The sequence below is a fragment of the Cyprinodon tularosa genome, unplaced genomic scaffold (genome assembly GCF_016077235.1).
Source record: "Cyprinodon tularosa strain WSP-4 unplaced genomic scaffold, ASM1607723v1 ctg88, whole genome shotgun sequence".
Taxonomy (NCBI): domain Eukaryota; kingdom Metazoa; phylum Chordata; class Actinopteri; order Cyprinodontiformes; family Cyprinodontidae; genus Cyprinodon; species Cyprinodon tularosa.
The window spans coordinates 430,804-443,087 of NW_024039651.1; the positions used below are offsets into that span (position 1 = coordinate 430,804).

Below are 12,284 nucleotides of genomic sequence, written 5' to 3' on the forward strand. Positions count from 1 at the left end.
GAAGCAGCCGTTAGCCAATGTCAATAAAAATGTCTGTTTAGCATTGAATCTGTGAATGGATAGATTCAAAATTCCTGATTTCTTCTAAAACTTTTTAAAAAGATAAAAACAGTAAGAATAAAAACAACAAAAGTCTTTCTGAAAACAGCTAAAACCCCGACAGCCTGCCCTTTCTGGACTAAGCTAGCTTTAGCGTCAATAGCTTTCAGACATTCGAATGAGATGACTCTCTGCCATTATTGCATTTAAAATATTTCAATGGTTGTTTTACCTTCATTCATTTTAGTTTCTCCACAAATGAACAGTTTACTTGTTGATCAGATCAGTCTTTGAAATAAAAGACAGAGCATTCAATCAATGGCCATAATTTCTTTATTATCAACACAATCACATGTTTTCATTTCACATATAAATAACAAATGAGCAAAAGCTTTATTGTAAAATGACATTGCTCTATTTACATCTCTGACAGTTTGTGGCCAGGTGACATCAGGCGCGCACTCTCCGGTTCTGGTTTTGAGTGCAGGTCATCATTAGCTGGCCAACCTGAAAGTTGAGCCCTGACCCCCACTCGCACACCTCTGCACCGCGGAGCACAACTGAGGCTTAAAGGGCAAATATTTGACCTCCGCATCGATACTAAACAGGAATCCTTCAAGTGAGATATGGCCGTAAACCTAACAGAAATGTCTTTTTGTGCGTGTCAGCAGCCGTACAGAGAGGGAAGAAGCAGAGGGGAAGTGAAGGGGGAAAAAGCAAACAGATATTACAGCTAAACTGATAGTTTCAATGACTTCCCTTACACTGCCTGGGGCCCACCTTGGCGCCCCCTGAAGTGCCTCGTTAAGCACAGGAACATAGACTGAGTAACCCAGGGCACAACTCGGTATTGTGTTGGCTGGTTTGGTTTGCCCCACGGCCCATGCTTCCCCTCCCTCTCTTTTTAACCCCCCCATGGAGGCCCTTGCTGTGCTGTGCTGCAGCACATGAGCCCTCTGTGCTCCAAGTGATAGAGTCAAGCTGTTCCTGCTGAGCGAAGGTCAGGGTCCTTCAGTCAGCACCTCGGCCCTGAACAGAGCACACAGGAATCCCCCTCACTCCCCAGCCGGGGCTGGTACTCAGCTCTCTCTCCTCGGGCCGAGGCCCAAACAAACCTGGTAGCTTTCGTGCTCTCTTTTTTCATCTCTCCATCTCCTGACGGTCTGTCACTCCCCTCATCGGAATCATTAATCAGTCCGGGCAGATTAGACTTCAAATAAAAATAAACTCCAGCCTCCTCACAGGTTCTTCGATTTCTGCTGCTTACCGACAGTCCCCCGCCCCCTCCTTTCCCCATGTCTGCTTAATAAAGCCAAGATGCCTGAAACAGGCAGCAGGTTGAACGGTTGGCAAACTGAGGGGTCCATTAATGCTTTATTGATATAAACAAGTCACCTTATCTTTAAGGGTGATGACTCTTAAGGGCTAACCTGCCATCCATGTAAATATACAGCAGATAACCTTATCAGCCTGGCACCAATAAAGTCAGGCTGCTTTCCAGCTTCTTTTCTGGAGGCACGTATCACTAATAGGGATTAAAGGGATTAAATCTGCAACCTGAATACATTCAGGCTTATATTTTATACAGTGACTACTTCATCCTGTCTCCCATTGTTGGCTGGGAGAGCAGGAGAGAATCGGAGGGCAACAGTGCCGCCTTTGGGTGAGTTGAAGTAGAGCAGCTCTCAGAGGAGCACCATCATTAACAGGAGCTGTCGAACCCCTGGATGTGGAGTTCATACAGCACATATGAGTATATGTTTACCATGCTTATGGATGGAAAAAGGAATATAGGGGGGGAGGAAGGGGTCTGAGCCCCAAAACAAGATGGAGCTCCTGGTCCAGGCCTCTGCAGGCTGACCGATGGGAGCCCTGCTGACTGTGTGTGTCCATGGGAAATGGAGCGGTGTCGCTGCGGCGACGGCCCTGGGGCCATCCATCAGTGTCATGCTGGGGGGGGGGGGGGGGGGGGGGGGGGTGGTATGTGTCACCTCTAAGACTAATGGACAGGAAGTACAGCCAGAGAAACAACAATATTTGCAGAATGTATATTCAGAAGGAAATTTAGACCCATTTCACATTTCTTACTAAATTCTCACCAAAATCCTAAATATGCGTTTTAAACCTGATTGATGAGCTTTTTTAAAATGAAAAAGTTGCTCGTTTGGCTCTTTTCCTACAAAGCACATGTGTTTATACGGGATAAAAACAGTCCTGGTCATTAAATGGTTTTCAGCAAACAAAGATGACCGAAATCAGCCGATTTGAATCGACCCTGAGGGGCAGAAAAAAGTCCCAGTAAATACTGTTAAACTGGGAGATTTAAATGGAGAGATGAAAGCAGAGAGCAGGATGAACCCAGGTCCCCACCTAGAGACCCTGTGTGCTCAGGACGTTCAGAAACCGAGGGGCTTAACCTCAGCAGCCGGTGACTGTTGGGTCCAAACCGGAGCGCTTTGTAATATGGATCCTGACCACCTCCTCAGCACAGGTGGGGTGGATCCCTACCGTCTGCAGCAGGTGGGAATATGTTGCTCCACACCTAAAAAAATCAGACAAAAAACAAGCTGTTATTACTAGTTTTATTGAACAGCAAATTAGATTTATCAAACCTAGAATAAAGTTGACTCCATAAAGGCAAACACTTCCATAAGTATAATCAAAATAATCTGAGACACAAACACATTCGGAAATGTAAAGAAAGGAAGGTTAACGACATTAACGACAGAGCCAAATCCTTTACTGTAAAAAACAAAACAAACACTTGTTTATTTTAAAGATTCACAGCTGATTCACATTATCATTCACTTTTTCTGATTATCACAAATATATCAGGATTAAAATCCCATTCAGGATTAAAATCTTTAAAGTATCACATGAGTAAAAAGAAGCACAAAGAAGAAAACAGAAGATCAACAATGAAATATTCTGTAGAAATCAAACCAAATAACTTAAAACAATCTTCATCTTTCTAAAATAAGATCACGTTTATAATCCCTCAGTATCTTTTAAGTAAATAATAAAACAAACCAAAAGTTTAAACCATCTGTTTCATAGTTATTTTTTCCTTGTTGTCTTTGTAAATACTAAGTATTAAGATTTACATACAACTAATGGCATTCATAAAATTCTGGCTTCCTTATCAGAAAATAAATACATAAAAAAAAAAACGGATTATCTTTTGCATTTGGACTTTTATAACCAACCTCCTTCTGCTAAAAAACAAAGAACAAACTTTCAACACAGTAAATAGTGAAGAAAATTAACCTTTTAAAGCCCGATCCAAGAATAAAGCTAAACAGAAAATTACTTTTTTTTGGTTGGAATTCCTTATTTGGCCTGTTAACAAAATATGTAAAAAGAAAAGAGAAATGCATTTTTGATATTAATAATTTATTACTATGCGATAAGTCAAAATTATTTTTTTTGTAGTATTCTGCCTTCTGTTATCAGGTAAATCTGATTGTGTACAATAGGATTTTGAGCAAAGTTTTTACCATTAAATTATGCAAAAGGTGTCAGACGCAAAACATTTCAGAAACCGTATGTATCAAATATGATACATTTGGCATTACAGGGTTAAAATCTACTTTTTATGATTTCATGTTATTTATTCTTATATTTCCAAATAGATGTAAGATTAATCCAAAAAAACTTTACCTTACAGATAATCTTTCTATTAATACAGATCTTCCTCCAGGTTAATCACATCATGCTAATGTTATTTTAGGCCAGTTTTTCATCAAACCTCTGAAGTCTAACAATGTCTTTAATGTTGTTTCTAAAAAGATCTTATAAATATAAATACATTTCTTATAAATATCTTATAACCCTAAGTTTTTCTCTAAAAAAGCATGTAATCTGCTAATAGAACAATTAAAGATGTTGTTAATAAATAAATGTAACAGTTTAATTCCCAACAGCGATCTCTGTGGGACTTAATACTGAATGCCTCTGAGCTCAGATACATGTCTGATAAACTCTACATTAGTTTTCTGTTTGCTAAGTAACTCCTCAGGCTTTCATTGACAATATCTCTTATCTCATAATCCTGCAACTCCAAAAGTACAGTTAGGATAACTCAGATATTAAATAAAGAAAAAGAGAATCCAGACTTTAGTTCAACTTACTGCAAACTCATAGAGAAACCCTGTATAACCTCCCCGGCATTTGGACCAGTGAAATGTAGACCCAGAATCTTCTGATCACCTCCATTCTCACATATAACCTGAAATAATGAAAAAAAAAAAATCAAAGTATTAAATCAAAGTTATAGATGTTCAGTAGCGATTTTTACTTAAAACAAACGTTTAGCACATATGTCTGCCCCTTGTGTTTTATGTATTTTCCTGACTATTTTTAATATATAGATAGTATAAGTTGAATTTTCCTTTTAACCGGATCTTTACATTGTCATCAGGACAGCCTTTTGCAACACTCAATGACTCAAGATTGTAAAAAGGAAACAAATAAGACATGAAGAAACACTCCTCTGAGGTTTTCTTTATGATTTTGGAGTCGACTGCTGTCATTTTCTGCTCCAGCCCCCCCAAACATCTGTCCCTGAAACATTTGCAGGTGCATCGACGTGCTTTTTGTTTCCAAGAAGCTATGTCTAAAATGTTAAACTAAAAACTTGATGTGGAGGAGGAAGTGACAGCTGACGAATGATGACCAAAATCTGACACCTGATCTGTTTGGACCAAATCCTTTATATATTAATACACAACATTAAATCAGAAGGAAGCAAAATCTGAAAATAGAAACATTTAAAAAAAAATTCATTTTGGAAACAGTCTAAAGATTGTGGATCGTGGTGTCTTCTAATGGGGTTACCTTGATGTAACACTGGCTGGCATCCCGCTCTGCTACTGTGAATTCTAGTGGCTTGTAGAAGGCATGGAAAACCTAGAGACATAAAAAGCACATCGAACAAACAGGAAAAGTAACATTGAAACCATATTCAGTCTGCCAATGATTGCTTCACATTCCCTTCAAAATATGTTGTCGAGCATCAAAGAAAACTGGAGGAGGTTTCTGCAGGAACTTCCACTTGTGCACATTGTGAGCTGTCTTATCACTCTTTGAGGAATTCAATAGAAACTGAAATACTGAAAGTTTAAAACCAAACTGTAACTTTTAAGGGAACCCAAACGGATCAACGTGGAATTAAAGATGGAGAGGATTGTTTTAAGAGTAACCAAGCTGCTAAGCTTCGTTAGCCTCAATTCTTGCCCAAAAACATAAACATCCCAGTACTTCAAACCTCATGGAGATGTTGTGTGTACAGAGTTTTATCCTGCGAGCGAACGTGCCGACACAAGTTGTGAGGGCCGTGCAGCTGTCGGAGCGGGGGTGGGGGTGGGGGGGGTGGGGGGGGCTGCTCCTCCTTCAGATCTCAGCGCGCCTGTCATCGCCCCATACACACCTCAATCAGACCTCCTGCTTTCCTGCCACTCAAAGGCAGGAGTCCCAGCTCGCCAGCTCCATCATTTATCGTCAGCGCTCTGCAGGTGTTGCTAGCATCTGGCACATCGTGCACGCTCACTGGCAGGTAAAATAAAGAGCTACTTGCTGATTCATTGTGCACACTTATGGCGCTGTTTGTATAGCTGTGGTGCACTTAAACAAGCTCGATGAGGATAATAACCTTATGAATAAAACATATGAATAACGTACAAAGAGTCTGCCTGCTTGTAAAGTTAGAAAATATTCTAATAATAGTATAATAATGGTGCTATTTTTTTTTAGGCATTAAAAAAAGAAGTCATCCAGAAACATGTCGATTTATTAAGCGCTGAGCACATGGTTTTATACATAGGTTCATCCTTCACAGGCAGTAAAGTAACTTTGGTTTTTAGGCTTTTTAATCAATTTTTTTTCGCTCAACTTTTCCCAAATTCAACATTTGAATTTGGGAAAAGTTGAGCTCTCTTAAGTGCTTTATTCTTATATTTAAGTGTAAAATAGAACGTTTCCTGGGAATTAATAGCAGATAGTGCCATAGTAGGCAGGGTTAACAAACTAAAATGATTCCAATCCTGGCAGATTTAGGTTTGATCGATGTAAGCTTCGATTTTAAGCTTCGATTTTGGCTGTTTCTAAGGTTTCAGAGTTTCCCAACCAGGTTTAAAGGAGAGCAGAAGAAGAAAGAAGGAATGAAAGGAAAAATACAACAGCTCCTTCTGAATAGGGTAAACCATGAAGGCCTATTAAGCCAAAGAGGAAGCACTCTCTATGATAAATACATATCTGAATAATGTTGACTCCAAAGAAGGAGCTAGAATGTGAAAGCAGGATGCTTCCTAGTTATTATTCAGTTAGCATAGGAACCTTCTGATGTTCCTATCCACCACTAGGAGCTATTGAAACATCCTGACACACCTCACCTCAGAGTTTAACAAACATACTGTTATCATTTTGGGACTTGTAATGTGTGACACGTGCTAATGGAGTCACTTTAATATGTTTTTAGTTTTCAGCTGAGAGCTTCAGCAGTTCGCTAAATTCGTTTCATTTCTGTTTTGTTTTTTTCAGAAGCCTGCAGTCCCAATTTAACCAGCGTATTCATGTGTGTTTTCGTCATATAATGACATCCAAAAAAACTAAAGGCTGTCTGGATTAAGCAGAGCAGCCTGGCGCTCATTTCCTACCATAGATGGTGTTCCTACTGTTGACCCTGAGAAAACTGAAGAGATAGGAGCTAGGAACAGGAAGTAGGAGCCACAATTAGAGGTTTTCATAAGGACCCAAGAAAGAAACAGTAAGAGCAAGGATGGAAGGTAGGGAATAAGGAAGGATTAAACACAAAAATCTGTGTAAAGAACTAAATAAGACATTGGGAAGGAAATGAGAAATTAGACAAGGAAGGTAAGAAGGATAGAAGGTGGGATATAGGTAGGGTCAAAAGGAGAGGAGAAGAAAGGGAGGAAGAACTAAGGGAGTGAGGATGGAAGAAAGGACAAGGAAATAAGGAAGGAATGAAACAAACAGGAAAACCCTGAAAGAAAGGCTGTGTTAAGAAATAAATTCAGTTATAAAAACGCTTAAGAGCAGAAGTTTGGTCAAATGTATGCATACTCCCTCGGATTTACTTGGTTAATGAATTTTTGTCTCTGTAATAAGCTTAATATTTCATTTAATATAAAAAAAATCCAGTGTCCATGTGTTTAATATCACTTCTTGGACACCCAAGTGTTTATGTTTCATTCATCGGACCCAAACTGTCCCTGTTAGCAGCAACGAAGATGGTTAGAACCAATCTAGAAGCTGCTGGGACACTGATGTCAACGTCTACCTGGACTTTTTAAGGAGCAGCCACCTCGGTCATCAGCTGACAACTTTTTAAACACAATGCTGGACATTAAAGGAAACATGCTTAACAGTAGCTGCAAACTGACTGTATGTGTTCAACAATAAACAAAAGCCTCACTATCTTTAACAGTGAAGCTCACATTAGCTTAGCCCATATAAAGTTCCAAATTTAATATTAAATATAAAATACTTAGGAGCATTTTACTGTGGTCTGAACAGATTAATGATTTTTATTAAACTCTTTAAGAAAACAGCGTTTAGGATGGAGATGTTTTGCTGACAATAATAGCAGCAACTGGGAAGAAAACAGCAGAGGAGGGATTTCCTGAAAAGTATCACAGGCGGTTTAGTTTCTTTGACTGGTTCCAACCTCAAAGTGTATAAAGTCGACATGAGCGCAGAGAAACGGGTGCAGAGTAAAATTGTACAAGATGTATATAGTTGAGCCCTCTTCTATTTGGACTTGGGGAGATTTTTAAGCTTAATAAAATATGTTAGAAGCAGATTATTGAATCATTATCAAACCCTGAGAAAAATAACTTTTTAAAATGTCCAAACTGATGCAACATTCATGCCTATGATGAGAATACATCCAAATCATCAAGAGCTTCACTTATCAGTAGTGTAAAATAATTGCCACCATGGCTTTGTTAAGCTGCTGCCTGCCTTTGTAAGGCAGGAAAAAAAAAAAAATACAAAGCGAATCCAGTAGAACTTTTTATTGCCTACCTGGAATGGGTGACAATAGTTGAATAATCGTTTGGCTGGATCGGGGCCCCGCCCGTTACTGGTATCGGTGCAACACTACTTATTAGGTTGTTTTGTCAGAAAGGCCAGTTTAGAGATAAATTTGACCTGAACTGTATCAGAATAAAACATCCTACCTCTATCCCGTCCTTTCCGTGTCGCCTCTCAGCCTCCTCCTCTGATAAACCAACACAGCCGTACTCTAAAGGGGTAAACACGGTCGTAGCCACCTGTCAAACAGACAAGCGCATCTTACAAATTTAGAAAACAGAGAAAATATGATGAATTCATGCGTTTACACATGAAAATCAGCTTTAAGAGAAATTGCTTCTGCACCAACGTCAAAACAAACCTTTAATCTATTTGAGCACAACCACTGGAATAAAACCTTGCTGAAGGATTAGTGTGTATACTATGACTGATGAAGACTGAGCTCACAGACGAAAACGCTGCTACAATATGCTATGAATCATCCTGAGGAGAAGTTAGCTGCTAAATGGAGGGGAGTTTCAGATGAGAGACCAGCTATACATCAGCCTCAGCCATGGGCAGAAACCAGCACACATAAAAAGCCATGAGGTGTAGAGAGATGAAGGCATTTATTACTTTTAGTGTGTTTCTTACTTTGTCATAGTTCATGAGGTCGGTGCTCTGACCGGCCAGCCGGTGGGCAAGGAGCTTTCCCGCCTTAACGGCAGTAGGGGTCAACTCAGGACGACCCTGAAAGAAAAGGAGTTTGAGGTTGAGTTTGCTCCAATATGGCTTTAATATGGGAATTAAAAGTGACAAAAAGTCATAATATAGTCATAAATTTGATGATCGTGATCAAGGTAAACACTTTTATTATCCCAGATCCTGCATTTACACCCAATTTGCATTTGTTTGGTTTGTTGTTACTCATCAGAATTACAGCCACCAGCGTTTTATTCACTCTGCCTTTAACCCATGCAGTGGGCTGCTATGTGCAGTGTAAGGGTTAAGGGTCTTGCTCAGAGACTTAGAGTGAAGGCTGAGGGACTGGGTTTCAAACTCACAACCTCAGGATTCCAATGCCCTAAATTGTAGGCCGCCACTCCCCAAAGCAGGCATTAGCATGAGGGGACGACCCTGAAGGAAAAGGAGGGTCATGACATGTCCTTACGCCTAAGCTCATCCGCCCCAGCTTGGATATGAACCCAGGCTTCCTTTTTGCAGGACGGGTGCCTTATCACTTGAACTAGCCAGCCGGATAGCTGTATGTAACTTTATGAGCTATCGATAAGAACAGAGCATAAGACTGCTGCACCTTTCTAGCCGTGATGTTCTGTTTTCTTGGCCTGGATGCCATTCCGCACTTAGTCAGCCCACAACGTTTGAGGTCGGGAAGTTCGGTCTGGCATTGCTCAATAGTAGCGCGAGTATGCTCGCACAATATCTGGCGGGCCAATCAAATTGTCAGGGCGGGCTTTATACGATGATGGACAGATGATCAACAGTAATGTAATCAACCACGTCACCAAAGCGCGCTTGGGTGACAACAACAATGGCTGCCGCTGGAAAGTTGAGGTGTGTAGATTCTGCTATTATGTCTGTTCTAGAAGATATCAACAGCAAATTAATTTTAAAAGAGGAACAGAGAAACGCGATCAAGGCTCATCTTATTCTAGGCGTGCAACTGCACGCTTTGATTTTTGTTGACAACAACTATGCGTCGTTTAACATACGTCACGCACTCCGTTGCTCTTAGTGGTTGTAGGACTATCCAATTGAGTGCAGAGGCATTTTTTTTCCTGGTCCGTTCGAAACACGCCCCATAATCACAGCTCTATGGAGCAGCATCAGACTCATATTCTGACTAGAATTGAGTAGGACTACGTCAGGCTACTGTTTTCTGTCTTTGCAAGTAAATGTCCACAAAGGCAGTGGAACTGATGATTAGTTTACCTAAGATACTTCGGAGTCTGATCTAAAGGAGGTTTGTGAGTCTTTAAAACAGGTGCAAAAGTGTTTGTTCGTCAGCTTCTTTAAAGACGGCGCAAAGTGATCTGTGTTTGCAATTCAGCAGACAAACTGTGCAAACCTTTTTTTTGTGCAACTGCAGAGCATATTCTAATGAGTAAATTCCTGGGTGGGAGGTTTTCAAATAGAAACATTTACAGCATGCAAAGGGATTTTCCCCAAACTGAAACTCAGCTGCAGCAACAGTTTGTTTGTCTCGTTTAGCACGGTTGAAATTCAGGTGAAAACTTTAACAAATTTGAAGGCATTATTTTAACAAAAGAGAAATTGGTAGAAACCCAGAGGATGGAGAGAGATTCTGTGCACATGTTAACATATTTGACAACAGTGGAATAATAACCATAGAAAACGTTGGAAGACGATCTTGAACCAACATGAAATGATGACTAAAAATGAAATATTAAGGATTGGTCATGAAGTCCTTGGTTTTTTATGACACTCTTTGCTCTCAACTGAGGCCAGAAACCAAACAGTTTGATTTATACTGACATTAATGACACAGAATCAATTAGGTGATTCTGAGGCATTAGACTTATTTATTATTTATTTAGAGTAAATAAAATATTATTGGGTAAATGTAAGCCATATATCCACATCCAAGATGTAAAAATGGATGCAAACACGTCTTCATTTAAAAAAGCTTCGCCTCTGCGTGTTTTTCTCTATTGTTCTGGCTCCTCGCCAGCAGACAAACACATTGCCATGGAGACACACATCCAACTGAGGAGTTGAGGAAACAGTAGGGCTGCAGGCAAGTTTTAAAGACATGACTTCAACTTGTTAAATTACCAACACACATCCTGTTGTAAGCAAACATGGGTCCACGCCTCTGCATGTATGTGGATGTGTGCTCTGGCATTCCAGCGCCTGTTTGCCTGTTTACAAGTCAGACTGAATGCGTCACCATAATACATTTTTTGGTTACCAAAAAAAAAACTTGGCTCCAAAATGATTTGAACAGAATGAAAGTAGACAGACTTTACTTTAAGAGAAAAAAAAAAAAGTCTGTGTTGTGAAAAGCCAAAAGACAGATTGATGAGGAATACTCATCAAAGGGAGCCGTCAATCACATATCCAAGTATGTGTGTGTGCATGCGTGCGTGTGTGTGTGTGTGTGTGTGTGTGTGTGTGTTATGAGACCTGGAAGGCAGGAAGGAAGCTCACAGTTGGTTGTGGTAGAAAAAACAACACTGACATGCAGCAGGTTTAACTTGTAATAACACAGTGCCAGTTCCTGAGATGCACCCTCCTTTTGCAGGATCACATTATTCAGGTTCTGTCGTATCGTCAGCTTCTGCCCGAGTGATGACAAACCCAACTCACCTGGGTTTCAGCTCTTGTTTTTGTTTAATATGGCGCCGGGATGAAGGACAAAGACTTTTCTCTGAGTTTATTTTATCATTTTAAATTGTGTACAATAAAGCTATTTTTCTAAACCAACTTGATTTTGTTCAACAAGGTACTTTAAAGAAGCAGGAAGTTTGCTGCTAGATGGTGGGCTTTTGATTTAAAAGACACCAAAATACAATTGTAGGAAGATTAGCAGGTTTTAAGACAGACTGAACACTAAAATGCATTTAGAACAAATACTGACTGCCTTAAAAATGTTTATTTTTATGCTGTCTCATGTGCAAACTATTGGCAAGTTGCTGCATTTCCTGCTGAAAACAAACCAAAAGCAGAGATTTACCGAGAGGTTTTATGGCTAATGCACATGAAGATTATTTCGAAATTGGCCTGACTGATCCCTGTAAGCTGCAGATTTTTTGAGGCGGGGGCTGATTCTTTAGAAGGATTTTGCTTTCTCTTCCCAATTTACATGGTAAATATGACACTGTAATGACCAAAGCAATGAGTCAAAATAAAAAAATAAAAAGAATCCTTTACAACTTTAACAAATCTTTCTTGTTTTAATATATCAAAGACAATATATTAACAATAGAGAGTAAATAGACGTGGAATCGACCAACACTGATACGTGAAAAAACGGCCAGATTATCGGCCAAACTTTAACCCGAAACATGAAGGTTCAGCCATGCTTGTGGAGGGGGAGAACGTTTATTTTCTCATTTTGTCACAGAAAAGTTATTAATTAGGTCTCATCTGAGCAGATTTAACTTTTCTTCCAGGTTAGCTGTTTCTTCTACATGGCCGGAGGCGCATACCTTTGAATGCTGTTGCCGCTG

General features: G+C 39.8%; 1 protein-coding gene across 1 annotated transcript in view; it reads right to left on the reverse strand.

Annotated features, from left to right (window-relative positions):
• Positions 1–2,184: 2,184 nt before the first annotated feature.
• Positions 2,185–12,284, reverse strand: part of txnrd2.2 (thioredoxin reductase 2, tandem duplicate 2) — a 34,828-nt gene continuing 24,728 nt past the window's right edge. The window contains exons 13-17 of the mRNA XM_038273606.1: positions 8,725–8,820; positions 8,238–8,330; positions 4,876–4,947; positions 4,170–4,267; positions 2,185–2,581 (exon numbers count right to left, since the gene is read on the reverse strand). Of these exons, the coding sequence (XP_038129534.1) occupies positions 2,458–2,581; positions 4,170–4,267; positions 4,876–4,947; positions 8,238–8,330; positions 8,725–8,820 (483 nt within the window). The 3' untranslated portion in view covers positions 2,185–2,457. The remainder of the gene's footprint in view (positions 2,582–4,169; positions 4,268–4,875; positions 4,948–8,237; positions 8,331–8,724; positions 8,821–12,284) is intronic.